Below are 15,899 nucleotides of genomic sequence, written 5' to 3'. Positions count from 1 at the left end.
TTCTGCTAAGCATGCACACCTTTTGTAAACTGTGTGTCTGATTCCTATAATAAAATGTGCTTGTACAACCTAGATAATGATCAAAGGTCCTAATGAGTTGACAGTTGGTAGCTATACCCTCAGCCCAAGACCCCATGGGACCCCAAAAGATCAGGAGGAATGTAAACGTAATTCAAAGGCAGGCAGATTTTCTATGTTAAAGTTTTCCATTTTGATGCTCTCTGCTGCATGTCTGATCCCTCCTTTATTGCTCTTTGTGGACATTTGTACCATTTTCTTTCACATTTAACGGATTGAAATGAAGCTCTATGCACACAGAGCGTCATATGCTGCACAGATTGTAAAGTCCCATGGAGCAAACCAGTCATGTGTTCTATTTGGCATTTGCACAGGTGCATGATATTTACTTTGTGTTTGAAAAGACAAGATAAAGACAAAAGACTGATGTTATGTCAATCAGTATTGATATAAGTTTAAAACAAAGAGGAATCATAGTAAAATACACTTGTTACATTCAAGACATGAAATGGGACACCATGAGTACTGTTGATAGCTGGCATTTTAATAAAGCTCGAAGGAATAGAAAAACAAAAAAACAAGAATCCATGAACAGTTGGGCATATTTAGTCAACTGAAAACAAAATCGGATTTCAGAGCTGGAAAAAATAGTGTGATTTTCTCAGTACACTCACTGGATTTCATACAATACCACAACATACAGTAGCCTCAGCGACTCCTCGGCTACACTTTGCTCTCAAAACGCTTCCTTCTGCAGCTGCACTGCTTCATCAGTACAAACCTCCAACAGGTAAATGTCGTTACAAAAAATACTTCTATATGCCAAAAATATATCTGTACAGTGTCAACCCATACTGAAGGAATGCATGATAACAAATGTAACAGTAATGTCAAAGCAAAATAACAAGCAAGGACCGTCCCGAAGTGGGAACATCATTTGATTAGTTTTAACGGCTGTGGACAGGGTCTTGAAGTGCTATCATAGGTGAATTCATTTATTTACAGTTGTGGACAACTTCAAGGGTAATTGGGATCTTACAGTTAAGACAATATCCACATTAAAGTGACATTTTTGAGTATCTAGTATTTAGTTCCAGCTGCAACATGGTCAATGGTGATTATTTTAATTACTCTTAGATTAATGCACGGACTGATGACACGGTGTGAGGTTTCCATCTACTCTAATACTGATGATAGTCTTATTAGTGATACTGTTGAGTGATCACACTTTTTGCATCTGTAGCACAATAAAAGGCCCCAAACGACAACATACGGATACACGTACATGATAAATTATAAAAGCTACTCAAAAGCTACTACAAGCTGACTTCATTGTGAATGAAACTGCCATTATATACAAACTAATTTAACTTATATACGAATAGTATATTATGTTTCTCTGAATAAAATCTAAGACGCCATTTTAAAATATCTTCAATAATAAATTAAGAGTCCGTTGCAGGTGCTTTCCAGAATTGTTTGATGGTACTCATTTTGCTCAATAATCTCATCACTTTACACTTTTGGAAAGTAATCGCAATCACCAACTGAGGTATTTTCCTCACTCTTCATGGCACTTCACTGTACACACATACACCAATTTGAACTGTTCATAGGTTTTTCAGTCACAAGTAAAAAAAAAAAAAAAAAAAGAAAAGAAAAAGAAGAAACATTACACATGCCTGTATAGCAGCAAAACTCTTACCAAAAAAGAAAAAAAAATGCTGCCTCTACCTGATCACAGATCAGACAGACCACCCTTTTAACAACCATGGAGAGGGGGCGTATTCTGATCCCAGATCCTTGTGGACACACGACCGCTCCTGTACCACAACAGACCTTTTCAACAGGCGCTGACAAAATAACACCAACACTCACAGCGCATTCATATGACACAAAACAAGCATAAGGCCACACATGATCAACTTATAGAAACCAAACTGCCTCCTCCAGAGGCGTGACATTCAGTGCTTCAGTGGTTCAACTAGGTAAGGCATTGGTCCGCCTATTATTTTCTTCTCTTTTTTGGCACACGAAAACATTGATACACATGCTGACAAGTACATACTTGTGCACCTTTTAAGTACTGTAGTCCAGAGTGTAAGAGTCAGGTCTGTATTGTGACAACAACATCTGAGAGGCCCACTTGTGTTCTACATTCCAGTTGTGATTTATAACAGCGGGACCACATGTCCCTTTAATGAAAAAGTCAAATGCACAAATTCTTCTGTGTTCTTTCCAGAGAAGCATGTCTAAATGTTGTCCAACCATCTGGCACTACTTTGGATGCAGTTTTTTGGGCGTCCCCTGCTTCTTGGTCTGCCACAGATGGCTGGCGATGGTGATGGCGTCCACGCTGGCAGACATGGTTTTGGCTGGGATCTGGCTAAACTGTTTCCTGTCTGAGTTGTACTTGTAGAGGCCCTCTATCATCTTGGCCGTAATGCTCCTGGGTCCGATGCCGGCTAGTTTGGTGATTTCCTCGGTCTCAGGGCAGTAGGTGTACACAGACCTGAACTGGCATCCAGCGTCACGGAACAACACCAGGAAGTTATTGGCTTCGGATTTCTCCATTTCCTGCAGAAAATCATGATAAGTAATCATTACTTTGCATTCTTTTAATGCAAGAAGAAAGAAACTAAAACTGGCACTGAACATACATCAAGTATCCTGTTTTTCTGCCCTTCGTTGACCTTGCCAGCCAGGCAGCAGTGAGACAGGGCATTCTGGATGATGTGCTTGTTGGACTTTGCACTGGGCTCCTTGTATAGTTTGGGTCCTGGAGGAAAGGAAGACAACAACAAAATGTAATGTTTTGTACTGTAGCTATGTAAATGAACATTAACTAAGTAAACAGTTTGTCATGTACCTGTGTACTCGGCATTGGAGGGAGTGGAGGAGGTGGTGGAATCATTTTCCCAGTCCTTTTCTCCATTACGACTTCCAGCCGAAGGACAAGTAGAAAAACCTTCGGCAGAGTCCGGCCTGGAGATGATCACATACAACAAATGACACACACAAACAAAACACAACAACAACAACGACCACATAACCACATCAACGCACATAGGTATGGACAAGATATTCAGGCAAACACCAACACAATTTCACGAACAGACATGCACGTACACAAACAGACAGATATGAAACACAGAGAGATATGGCAAAACAAGGTCAGACACTATGGCACAATTCTCCAAGTCCTGCCTGTTGTCTTGCATTAAATCTTATTATACACACTCCGACAAAGCAGTGTGGTGCAGGACAGAGAGGCATGTTCAGCCAAGCAAAGCAAAGTCTCTGTGCTGCCTTTATGTCTGACTGCGAGAGATGAGCAGCACGAGTACTTGTGGAGGAAACAGCAAACACAGCGGCAAAGCGGAGAGCAGCCAGCAGAGAGGAGAGAGCAATACTGCAAAGAGCAGGGAGGATAAAGAGCAGGAGAACTGAGGCGGAAACACTTCAGCCACGCAGCTACTTTCATAGAGAAGCAAAAACTACAATGAACTACAAGTCTGTGTTTAAAAAACTGTCGGATGAAATGTAGTCACACGGAGCCGTATCTACATGGAGCCACACCTACAGTAGTTTCATACATTTCATCTGTGGAAGCACTTCTTTTCAGAGCATTACTGACCTTCCCTTTCTTTCTTTAGGAGAGTTTAGAAAGAACGGGATATGTGCAGAAGCTATTTTATTGCTTCTGAGGGAATCCATGCAAAGTTGAAGACAAAGAAGAGAGGAATAAAAAAGAGAGTCAAGAAGCAGAATTTAAGCCTTATAGTAGGCGGAACGTAAGAAAAACAAAACACCCCAGCGATTGAAAGTCCCAGCTAAACAAAGTCACAATGGTGACATAAATAAATTACTGTAACTCAAATTGTAAAAAAGGTAAAACAGAAGTAAAAGTTAAACAACTGGTCAGAAATTGCACAAAATATGTTAAAATGTAAAATAAAAACTTTGATCTGCTCAAACTCGGCTTTAACTTAAAAGGGTCTGTCTGTTTTGCTATTGCTACAAGGCAAACTATAGTATTAACAGCTGTTTACTTATGAGTCCTGAGGAAACATTGTGAGTTTGGGACCAAACTTTATTTCCTTATTATCCCTTTTTTGTTCAGCCTGCCTCACTTTCCGATACCGAGTCATGGCAAAGTCTGCTCTGCTCTGAAGAAGCAGTCCTGCTTAGAGGGCGTATTATAGCCTTTTAAATGAACAGAACAATGGCTGAATCTCTTGGCAGGACTGGAAACCTCTGTTAATGCTCCTGTTAGCTAATGCTAACATTGGCTATGTTGCAATAGCAAACCCTACAATAATGGGATCTGTGGGATTCATTGGGACTTTTCAGGCTCACTTGAAACAGCATGTTGAACAACACATCACATTAGAATCGATCTTCAGAGCAAGCACACTTGTAAAAGTAAAGAGATGAGTAATTCATCTGTGGCACCTTGAAAAGAGAACACCTAATCCCAATACTTCTTTGTTTTAAGTACACATTGAGCTAGCAGGATTTTTGCAATTCAGGGAGATTCAAGAGAGTCTAAAATTCCGGCTGTGGGCAGAGAATGGGTCTTACCTGTTGTTCTTCTTGTTATCTCGATGGTCTCTATCATTGTCAGCTAGATTGAGAGATGCCAAAGAAACACTAGACACTGAGAAGCCTCGAGGCCGCACCCCTGCAACATGAAAAAAACCTGAAGGTTAAGCAGAGATCAGCTGTGACTGTGTGTTTGCACATGTGGCTGGTGTGTTGCTGACCTGATGCTTTCACAGAGGGTGTGGATGACTCCATGACGTCCCTGTGGATGGATTTGGGACGTGGCTTCTTCTTGAGGCTTCCGGATCGAGGCTTGATGACCTCGTCCATGTCGTCCATCAGTTTCAGCTGCTTTCTCCTCATATACTCATGCTTGATGTATTCCCTCCTGGCCTTCTCATCGTCCTTCTTCTGCTGCTCCTCCTCTGCTTTCAGCCGTGCCACTTCCTTCTTCTGCTCCTGGTCCAGCTCCTGCTGCTGCTTCTTCTCCTGAGCCTCCTTCTCCCTCCTGAGCCTCTTCTCCAACAGTGCTGCTTTCTTTGCTGCCATGTCCTCCTCCCCTTTCACATCGTCCTGGTGTTTGACAGGTGGGCAACACATGAACAAATTGTAGGGCTAGTCTATAAGGTAGCATAAATGCATGTGATTCTCATCTCTCCTTTTTTATAATAACATTTTATTGGTTTTCAACACTGATGAAATAAAACAAGAGGACTGACAGATCTGCTGCATAATATAAATGTACATATCCACGCCTCTGATGCACACACACACACACCCACTCTCTCCTTTTAGAAATCAGATGTCAGACTGGGAAGATGCTCTCTCTTGGTTCATCAAAGAGGTTTTTCAGGGAATATATATTTCTATTTGCAACATGAATTACAAATTATAAGCCATCACTTAAGTATGAGAGAAAATGTCTTTTAGAATGGCATTATTTACCTTCTGTGAACAAAGCGCGGCCATGGCTCTGTAATCAGAGCTCTAATGGTCTCCCATGAGTCTGAGTTCTGGCTCGTATTTTGGCCTAGATTCACTAATGTATTGTCTCTGATCACCTCAGAGCTCAACAGGCACAATACTGCACATGCTGTGCCACACTCACACAGTATTAGATTCCTTGTGTCCTGCATACAGCACCATACGGCTGCATAGACTGTATTATTAATAAGGAGTTAATGAACTATGCATACCAATAGGTTGTGATTACAGTTCCCAAAAGACAAGGTAAGGTTCACTTGGGATGACCAAGGGGTACATGTTGAGTTTAACTGGTGATTTTGAATTGACAAAGTACAGGTGCAAGTGCAACTAATAACTAATACTGTATGGTTCTACAGATTCATTGTTAATGGTTTTAGTTTCATTTGTGCTGATCATGCTATCACACAAGTCAGAATGCTGTGGAAAAGACGATTGACTTGACTTAAAAAATAGAAGAAGAAGAAAAAAAGACCTGTTCAGCTGTTTGTAAGACTAGCAAGACTCGTGCTAGCAAGCAGGTGTAAACAGCTAGCTTCTCAAGAAGTCATAAAACACCATGGTGGTCTCAGTCCCTGTCTCCACATTAAAGTCACTGAAAACAGTGTGGAGGGAGTTCAATATGGGAACATAGAGCAGCTCAAGCTCATATGGCTAAATCTACTTTCAAGTGATTATACAATTCAGTTCATTTTGCAGATGATATTCAGAGAAACTACTAATATCTTTATATAGATTTACAATGAAAAGATAAAAATCTATGTGTTGTAAGCATCTATGTGATATGTAGCCTATTATTTGGTAGCTCACCTTAAAAAAGAATCCACAGCACATCTTTTGGTCATCTCCAAAAGCTTCTCCTCCAGTTTCTCCCTCTCCTGTCATCTCCCGGCTGGGGCCTTCTGGAGGCTTCGGCTCAGACAGAGGGACCTCCACCAGGTCTCTCTTGTCCTGAGGTTCTCCTTGGACCCGGGGGCCTGCTGCCTCGGGCTGACACAACACCTCTGATGTCCTTGATTGTTTGACTTCACCCTTCAACGGAGCGTGCTCTGACTTTCTCCTTTCCTCCTGTCGCTCATCTTCCTTCTCTTTGGCTGTGTCTTTAGTTGGAGGCTGAGGAGTGCCAGCACTCTTATTAGCCGCCATCTCTTCTTTGTCCTTAGTGTTTCCTTTGTTGGCCTCTTGGTCCTTGCTTCCTGCAGACCCATCATCGTGGCTCATGTAGGAAAAAGAACTGTGCTGGGTCTGGCTGGGGGTGAAGCGCCTCAGTCTGGGTAGGCTGTCCACTGAAGTGGGGGTGTTGAGCATTCGGCTGAAGGGGGTGACCTTCAGATCATTTGGTCGGGGAGTCCGAGGCGTTCTGGCATGGAAGGAGGCTGGCCGCCGCTTGATGCCAGCTGGGGAACGATTGGGAGCTCGGGGAGAGCCGGACGAGGACAGGATAGGAGACAACGACCCAACTGAGCCCCGTCCTGATCCCCGGCCTGTTACGCTGCTGCTACGCAACTCACGCAGCTGCCTGTATGGGGAAAAACACCCACAAATAGTGAGTAAGTGGTAAAACAATTTTTCCATTGACATTATCAACAGCTATCATTAAAAGATACCTGTGGGGGGATGGAGCAGGAGGAGGAATGACCCAGGCTTGTTGTTGTTGCTCTCTCATGGCCATGATCCTCTCCTGCTGCTGGGCCAAACGCTGCATCTCTGTCTGCAGGAAGCCCAGTGACGTGTTCAGCCGCTCAATGGAGCGGGTGTATTCTGCAAGGTCAATTTCTCCTGGAGCAACACCTGTGACACCACATTCAACGAACAGGTAACCAAGTCTGTTGACCAACATTGCATTGTGGACTGGTACTGAGTCTACACCCTAAATGTCCACTCATTCATTTGTAAATTGAATATTTCAAGACCTCTCCTTGAGCTTTGCCAAGTTCTCATCAGCATTTTCTAATATTTTATGAAGTGATAGATATCTCATTGACTCCCATTGTTGGGGTTACCCACCTCCACCATCTTCACATGGTGATTTAGGAGCTGCTCCATCCGGCTTGCACCTCTCTGCCCGCTCCATGCTGCTCTGGCTGTTTCCCTTTGAGGATGTGAGCGGCTCTGGGGAAGGGGTTTCTGCTCCCCCTGTACCAGGGGTGATAGGGGGTGTGACTCCTTTCCGCCTCACAACATTCAAAAAGGCCGTTCTCCCCATCCTCTGGCGATGGCGAGTAAAAGCTGCTTCCACCTGGAGAAGGTGACGAGACCAATATGATGTGTGGATTTATATTTGAAGATTTATTACCAACTCTCTCTCATCTCTCTCTCTTGCTGTACATCCGTTTACCTTCTTCTTCTGGGCTTCGATGGCTCTGCGTTTCTCTTCCAGCTTCATCCTCAGTTGGATCATCTCTGAGGCTATGATGTGGGAGGGGTCTCTGGGCGAAGGTGTTATCGGGGAGGGAGATGTGATTGGCAAAGGAGGTGTAGAGATCTGGAAGAAAGTGCAAAGAGCATTTACGTTAATCACTTCAAGTTACATTTCTGAAAGCACTTGAAAAATGACTGACACAGAATAAGCAATAAACAAACCTGAGAAGACATGTTTCTTGTTGAGTGCGTGTATGGGACGTTGAGATCTGAACTCTCCGGTGTGGTTCCTCCACTACTCCTCCCCTCCAACTTCCTGAACTTCTGCTCTGCAAAGCTCGTCATCCTCACCAGGCCTCCTCCTCCAGAGCCACCAGACGACGAGACGGGGCTGACGGTGTGAGATCTGGGGATTGTGGGTGCTGAGCTGGGACAGGGGCTGCTCCTGTCACCTCCATTTCCCCTCTCGCCCTCAGGATTAGAGTCACCAACCCCTTTGCCCCCTTCCTCCCTGCTCCGCTCCCTCTCTGGCAGGTCGGGCAGAGGGCACGACCTGGTCACTGCCTCACAGTCTGGATCGATGTCTGAATAGTCGCGCAGAGAGGAGGAGTCCTCGTCCAGGCTCTGGATGTCCTCTGTCCTCACATGGATGCCCGTGTCAACTTCGTCAGTGGACACCGAGTTGGGGTCATGCTCGTTCAGCCGAGCCTTAGCTGAAGCCGGGTCGTCTCCTTGACCTTGGGCCCCTGGAGGGTCTGAGGGCTCGGCACCGTGGAGAAAGAAACCATTGTCTGCGTCCCCCACACCCAGGCTGGCGTGGGGTCTCTCTGTGTCGTGGATAATCTTCAGGGCCTCCTCGATGCTCGGAGGGGTCGATGGGCTGATGTGGCCGCTGTGGTTGCCGTGGTGATTGTTGGAGCTGTGGTTGGTGTCAAGGAGGACTCCATTAGAGTACCTTGGAACACACGCAGGTTAATTAACCAAGGCCACAGGGTCGGATAAACTGCTGGATGTTTTTATTATGTAGTCTGAAGATATTTTAAATATTTTACTTTGCTTGATTTATTGTTCATTTATTTGTTTATTTATTACAGGATCCCAATTAGCTGATGTCATGGACATCCAGCTAGTCTTCCTGGAGCTTTATTGTAGAACAGTTCCTCTCAGAAGAAGGGAAATATTAGAAGAAAGCAAGAAAAGGTGGATAGCTGGTTTAACTTATTTTGTAATTAACAAAAACATTAAGGTCCGGAGGTTCTCCTCATTTAAATCTAATCCACATCCAAAAGGTGTAAACACATTTGTCATGGAAAATGTAATTCCAATTTTTTTTTGTTGCAATTTCTCATTCATACAGGCATTGTGTATTTGTAAAGTATTGTAAGTACAAATTACCGGCTTTGGTTCTTGACTGAGAATGTGTTGTTCCGCCCCAGGGGCTTGTGGGAGATGAAGTCCTCATCCTCTTCTGGTATGTGTCTGCTTTGGCCGTTTACATTGACGGGCATGAGGGAGAGGTGGCGCTTCATGCCTCCTCTGGATGCATAGTGAACTTTGAACCCGAGGCCGTCACTGCTGGCCGAGCGGGTCATCCCTCTGAGGGTGGGAGCCTCACATGGCGGCAGAGTCGGGTCTCCGTCCAGAGGAATCTCAAAGGAGATTCCTCGAGTGGAGGAGCTGAGGGTGGAGGAGAATTTGCTGTTAGATCAACAGAAAAACAACAAACCACTTCAGATGTGTAGGTCAGTGAAGGAGTGCCTTAGTAGAGATTTCATGCACTGACCGTTTTTCTTTGGGCCATGTCCCAACACAGCCATCTACGTAGGACATGGAGGTAGATCTCTTCATTATTCCTGTTGCAGAGACAGAGCAGTTTACTTGATTCTAATACTGTGATGTATATATCACATCCCTTTTATTTCACCAGTCAGTAACAAACAAAAACATTCTTCCTAACATTATTCCTATTAATTCCAGTCTATAATTAATAATAGTTATTTATTAAGTAAATGGCTCCAATGAAATAGGACAGCTTAAAAGACACTGTATGTCTGTAAATCAGCCACTAGGGGGCCACTAGTCTCAAAGCAAAACACATTTTCCCAGTATTGTGTATTCATGCGGCATGCCCCAGGTAACTGCTAATTGTAGTGATTATGTAATTGTTTCTTTAGTGCCATAAAAACACATTCCGAAAAATTCATGACAAATTTGTTCTCTAAAAACTGTGTTGAAGAGAATATTGATATTACGACACTTGCTGTATTTACAAGTGAGGAATAAGTGAATTCTCTGCCCATATATCTGCCCCAAAACTATATTAACACCACTGAATAGCCAGCAATTAGAAAATACACAATAAATCAGTGATTCCCAACCTGTGGGCTGTAGGTCATCAAATCATTTTCAAATTAGTATGATTTTTGTGAAAAAATAAAAATTGTATTTTATTTTTTATCTTTTTTAATAGAGGAGATCATGGATGATTGTCACACTTTTTTGTCTCAGCTCCTATAACTTGCAGAGTCCTCACTGAAGGGCTCTTAAATTCTGACACTAAGTACCCTCATTTGTCTACTACAATTAGCAATGCCTTAAACTTCCCAGTGACTGTGGAGCTTCCTACATGTTTTTCCTGCTTTCAGTTCAGTCCTGGATGTTCTATATTTATCATTTAAAAAAACGTGGTCTGAGAACAAATTATTTGGCCTCTGTATTGTTTATGGAGTCGGAGGTGGGCCATGGACATTTTTGAGATTTTCAAGTGGGCCCTGAGTTGAAAAAGGTTGGGAACCACAGCCATAAATGATAAAACCTTACCCTCAACAGGGATGTTCTCTGGGCTCTCAGGTCTGTCTGCATAGCTCTTTTTGACTGGACTGGATACAGGTGCCATATTTTTAGAGGAAACAGGCTCACAAGCTGCAGAAGAAAACATCAAATGTTTCATGCATTCAATCTGAAGTTGCAAACTCTGCATTTACTATCAGTGCACGCTGATGCTGTTACTGTGAGGTTGTACTGTACCATTCGGGTCGAAGACTCTGGGCTGCACAAACGAGGGTTTAACCACTTCAAACCACCAGAAAAGCTCAGCCATAAACACCAGGTAGTTACTCTGCAAGACCACACACACACATCGCAGACACACCTTTGTGGTTAACGCTGCAGTCAAAAATGTAGTTATGTATCAAATCATTAGCACCATGTTTGTATCTGCAGTCTCAGCTCTGTCTTCCCTCGTGTCTCTGTAAAGATGCAAGATGAGCTACAACAGCAACTTGACAGATCAGTTGGGTCACAGCCTGCCAACTGTCGCTAGGTAACAGGCTCAGGTGAGTATGTGTGTGTGTGTGTGTGTATTTGCACATGCATGTACACGTTCCATTGTCTTAGTTGTTTAATATCAAACCCCATACACCTGCCAAAACACCATCTGGAGTTTAGTTTAAATTTATGACATATGTGCACACGGTTGCGCAAAAGCAGCGGGTGAATAACTTCCATCAATGATAAATGCATGTGTGTTATAAACAGAGAGACTCTGGAGGTAACACAGAGGATTTCATCTGGGGGAAACATGCACTGGCCACTTGTTTCAGACAAAATGAAAAAGAGCTTGGATTTCTTCTTCTATAATCTGCTGCTGCACATTATGTATGTTTTATTTTGGAGGCAGCATAGCCAATGGCTAAGTGAGGTATACCACATCTCCTTCCATGTAAGGGGCACATGCACACACATAGACATGCTGATTAAGATTCAGTGAGCAGTGAGTTTGTGGTGAATGGGCAGAGAGCCAGAGTCGTTAGCTCCTCTCCATGATCATTTCTCTCCCTTCTCTCACACTTGTACCACTATACATGCAATATTCACACACATTCACACTTTATAAACAATGTGAATGAGAAACGAAGAGAGAAAAACTGAAGAAAGCGTGCACAAGTGTGAAGACGGCCTGCTGTGTGCTTGTTTGGAAGAATAGTGAGTCCAAAGTCAGCTCGGACCGCGACTTGAATCCGAATGTCTCTGCCCACACTCTCTGCATACTATTTAACCCACACGGGCCCCGCTGCAGCTCGTGTAGCCAGGGTGGCACAGAGACGCCCCTTAATGTTGTCACAGTAAGGCTTTCTATTGATCAGAAAACAAATGTGTGCGTGAAATTGGGAGATCTCTGCCTGAGGAGCGCGTGAATCAGCAGTTGTGTTGTCTCTTCAGATCACAGATTATGTTGTTTGATACAAAAAAACCGTAAGGGATGCGGGGAGAGGAAAAGAACAAGAGAGGCAAGCAGAGACGGGTCAGGACTGTGAATCTCCTCTGAGCAGAGTCTGTCCTCTGTCTGAGAGAGGCGGGTGGAGGAGGGAGGGGGGCTATTTGGCCTGCAGCGTCTGTACTAGAGAAGCATCAACTGCACACACACAGACAGTCATATTCATTTAATCTGCTTGTGAAGCAATACTCACTGTTGCAAAATGATCTTTATGTCCCTTCTAATACATCCACACACACACAATTACAACCCCTGTGAGAGCGAAGCCTGCTACACACACATTCATTATTAAACTTTTCCTTGCATGACTCATTTTTTCCCATTTGTAATTTCCCGCCCCCACTCTTATTTTTTTATTAAAAAAAAAAAAAAGAAGCTTTCTTTTGACTCTTTCTTCGGAGTCGACATTATAAAAACAGCACATTCCACGACGTCCACGTACATTAATATTAATATTTGAACGCTGGTCTCACTTACCTTTATGGATGCATGTGCATAGAGCATGTCCTCCAGGCTGAAGTGGCAGCAGTGGTTCAGGTTGTTCTTGCAGAACTCCTGCACCAGCTGGAGGTTGTACAGACTGTCAGCCAGTGACATGGTCTCCTTGAGGCAGATATCTGCTCAGCCGGGGGCGGGGTCACGCACACAAACACATTCAAGGGGGAGGGTTGATGGAAAAGGCCAGACAGGAAGACAAGGAAAAGATAAGGCAAGAGTTTACGTTTAAAAAAAGAATACATGAGGGGAGAATTACCCCCACTGCCCTCCCATTGGTATTTGAGCCGTGAGCAGTAGCTCATTTGAACCACGCTAAATCCTTGAAACATTTCATGACAAGTTTTCAAACCGCCTTCAACTCTCCTCTGGATGAATCATCGGGATTTTTATCCCCTGACGTTGCTGTAAGGACGGCCCATACATGAGTAGGATGTCCAACAAGAGGGAACACATCAGGGACAGGAAACCAAGCATTACAGCGCTTTTCATTACTGAACTTCTTCATTATATATATTTTTAGGTGAAATCAAACTGCTGTTAAACGATCAAAATGAAGTTTAACCCCACTTCAACATCTGGTCCACATCTGTACAAGCTGCCTGTGAACTACAGTCAATCCCAAGAGCCTCAGAGCGTCGACATGAGGATTGTTTATCCTTGAAATAGCAGCCAGCTACTGCTCTAACGGTCCTCCGTCACACACCCCTCGTGACCAATCGCAACCCAACCCAGGGCATTTTTAGAAAGAAGGGCGCAGGCGAGCAGAGAGGAAACAAGTCTTTGTCTCTCTTTGTCTCGCTCGCCTTCTCTATGTCTGTCCTGACTCCTTTCTGCCTTACAGTATATTTCTTTATTCATCATCATCATCCTCCACAGCTCCTCTATCTAACAGTAAATACATAAAGGCAAAAAGAGGGTTCACAATCTATTGACTGTGCAGTTTAGGATTAGGATGAGAAGATGATGTCTACAGTATAAAACACTATTAACTACAGATAATGCTGCCAGACAAGAAGAGCAAATGGATAGTAAATACACTCTTTGTTTCCAGCAACCTTTTCAAATGTATGTTAGTTACAGCAGCAGTGAGAGCAGAAGACAGCTTTCTTTGTGTTGTCCAGTTGTGACTGAAAACCATTCTGGTTAGCTCATTGTGTGCCATTCAGAAGTGACTTTGGTCTTGTGTGTTTGCATTTTGGAATCGTTACAATAAAAGTGGGTGGAAAGTGAGAGTGGGCGTGGTTACACAGTGACCCTACCTTCCAGTCTGACGGCCTGTGGGCAGTAAAAGTGCAGCAGGGCAGTCAGGGCGCAGCCGTCTGTGTTGTCCTTCAGCAGGTTGTCCACCAGGGGGAGAGATGGAGCGTTCCTCTGCTGGGCATGCTCCCTCCTGTAGCGAGCCTGAAACCATGGCAACGGCACAGAGACATCACCCATATGTGAAGTTGGCATAGATAAGTGCAGTTGACGCTGTGTGCTGTTGGTGCAAACATCTGCAGACACACTTTTATCTGTATGCAGCAGTGCACGAGCGCGCGCGCACACACACACACACACACGCACGCACACGCGCGCACACACACACACACACACACACACACACACACACACACACACACACACACACACACACACACACACACACACACACTCTCTCTCTCTCTCTTACAGATAAGTAAGTGTTGATTTGAGGATTTTCAAACAGGATGGGGTTCCACTCAAATTGTGCAGATTAAATTGATCATGCAAATCATCAGACACAACATCTGGAATGAAAGAGTCATCTTAAATCTAAATGGTTAAAAAAAGATGCAGTCCTTCACTACTCTTATTTTCAAGGAGTAGTTTGATTTGTTACATGGAAAAAGAGGAACAAAATGCATGCTTACAAATAACAGGTTTGATCTATCATATAGCTGCTAGAGTATAATTCACTGGCACTGAGGCAGTCTAAACCTCCATTGTGGTGCTGTAGCAGACAATGGCAGTGATTCACAGTTTAATAATAACATGTGTTAGTGCATCCTTCCTGTGTGCAGGTGCTCTATTCGTCTCTCGGGGCCTGTAAAAACCACAGAGACAACGCTACTCTATATGTCCTCAGGGCATCAGTGCTCCCGGTTTGCCCATAAACACAGAAGAGCGATGTCTCGTCTGCATTTTACAACAGATATGATGAAAGCGTCAATCACAGCAACTTTCGCTCGCTGACAGCCTCTCAGTTTGTGCACAGAGGAGCAAAACGCTGCCCTTCGTTCCATTTGGTTTGTATGAACACACATTTCATCTTTTACTGTTTTTTGTTTCACTGCAGCCAATTTAAACTCATGCATCGGGGGAAAAGAAACTGTTTCCAGTGCAGAGTGCAGACAACAAAATAACCAAATCAAACCAGAAAATAGGCAGATGGGAATACTGGGGCTGTGTTTTGAGAATCAAATGTGATTTTCAGTGGAAAATCTTGCGTTGGTGAGATCATGCTGCTAGTGCTAGACTTTACTCGCTCTTAAGAGAGAAGATGGGGACCAAGGTTGGCACAGGACAGGGTGGGAGGGGTGTCTGACCAATGCATGATGGGGGCACAGGGTCACATGCATGACAAACAGGGGCACTGGGGTTGGCGGGGGTGGAAAGGTGTGTCCTTGCAGGTTTGAGATTAAAATGGAGAGGGGGTAGATTGTCATGTTATGTATGAAGGGGAGGAGTACTCCAGAATGGATGGACTTACAGGTACCAGTCTCCAGTACCATTTGCTAGGAGACTTGATGGTGGATGACCATTGGACAACAACAGGAGAGAGTGGGAGAGGCATTAGCCCAACAGCAGGGGGAAACATGTGTCACTACTTCAACTGAGGGACAACTCCCCTATTATCACAGAACTAATAATCATCAATCCAGAAGAAATGATCAGTGATGAGGTTTACTGAGAGATAGATCTCTAAAACTATAATGTAGGAAGGAATTAAAATGTCAGTCCCACCTAAATAAAATTGAGATTTCCCTCTTCAGGGAAAGGCAATTAAACCTGCCTGGTTATATAGCTAATAGTAAAGCACCTGAACTGTACACAGAGGTCCCTCATAATCAAACATGAACAGACCAATCACCAGAGTCAGCAGGATTCATCCTCAAGGGAGCATGACTGTCTGTACAAAACTTAAAGCAGAAGTAAGTGATATATTTGTGTTAATATAAGTCTTAAATAGTTATATCTT

At 43.8% G+C, this 15,899-nt stretch overlaps 1 protein-coding gene across 3 annotated transcripts in view; it reads right to left on the bottom strand.

The window, feature by feature from the left end:
- Nucleotides 1-541: 541 nt before the first annotated feature.
- The window catches only part of camsap2b (calmodulin regulated spectrin-associated protein family, member 2b), a 33,468-nt gene continuing 18,110 nt past the window's right edge, over nucleotides 542-15,899 (bottom strand). The window contains exons 5-22 of one of the 3 annotated variants that reach the window (XM_085805684.1): nucleotides 15,411-15,443; nucleotides 13,942-14,083; nucleotides 12,662-12,801; nucleotides 10,936-11,026; nucleotides 10,729-10,830; nucleotides 9,692-9,761; nucleotides 9,304-9,585; nucleotides 8,131-8,863; nucleotides 7,886-8,032; nucleotides 7,555-7,786; nucleotides 7,155-7,338; nucleotides 6,358-7,066; nucleotides 4,785-5,136; nucleotides 4,603-4,702; nucleotides 3,656-3,721; nucleotides 2,888-3,003; nucleotides 2,679-2,797; nucleotides 2,030-2,595 (exon numbers count right to left, since the gene is read on the bottom strand). In XM_085805684.1, the coding sequence (XP_085661810.1) occupies nucleotides 2,296-2,595; nucleotides 2,679-2,797; nucleotides 2,888-3,003; nucleotides 3,656-3,721; nucleotides 4,603-4,702; nucleotides 4,785-5,136; nucleotides 6,358-7,066; nucleotides 7,155-7,338; nucleotides 7,555-7,786; nucleotides 7,886-8,032; nucleotides 8,131-8,863; nucleotides 9,304-9,585; nucleotides 9,692-9,761; nucleotides 10,729-10,830; nucleotides 10,936-11,026; nucleotides 12,662-12,801; nucleotides 13,942-14,083; nucleotides 15,411-15,443 (3,918 nt within the window). In that variant the 3' untranslated portion in view covers nucleotides 2,030-2,295. Of the gene's footprint in view, nucleotides 2,596-2,678; nucleotides 2,798-2,887; nucleotides 3,004-3,655; nucleotides 3,722-4,602; nucleotides 4,703-4,784; nucleotides 5,137-6,357; nucleotides 7,067-7,154; nucleotides 7,339-7,554; nucleotides 7,787-7,885; nucleotides 8,033-8,130; nucleotides 8,864-9,303; nucleotides 9,586-9,691; nucleotides 9,762-10,728; nucleotides 10,831-10,935; nucleotides 11,027-12,661; nucleotides 12,802-13,941; nucleotides 14,084-15,410; nucleotides 15,444-15,899 lie in introns of all 3 variants that reach the window. The other 2 variants (XM_085805682.1, XM_085805683.1) reach the window with 2 other exon arrangements.

Source organism: Trachurus japonicus, chromosome 17 (genome assembly GCF_045865225.1).
Source record: "Trachurus japonicus isolate A0001 chromosome 17, Traja_1.0".
In the NCBI taxonomy this organism is placed as follows: domain Eukaryota; kingdom Metazoa; phylum Chordata; class Actinopteri; order Carangiformes; family Carangidae; genus Trachurus; species Trachurus japonicus.
Note: the sequence above shows the minus strand (reverse complement) of the source record. Positions and strands in the feature narration are given on the sequence as shown.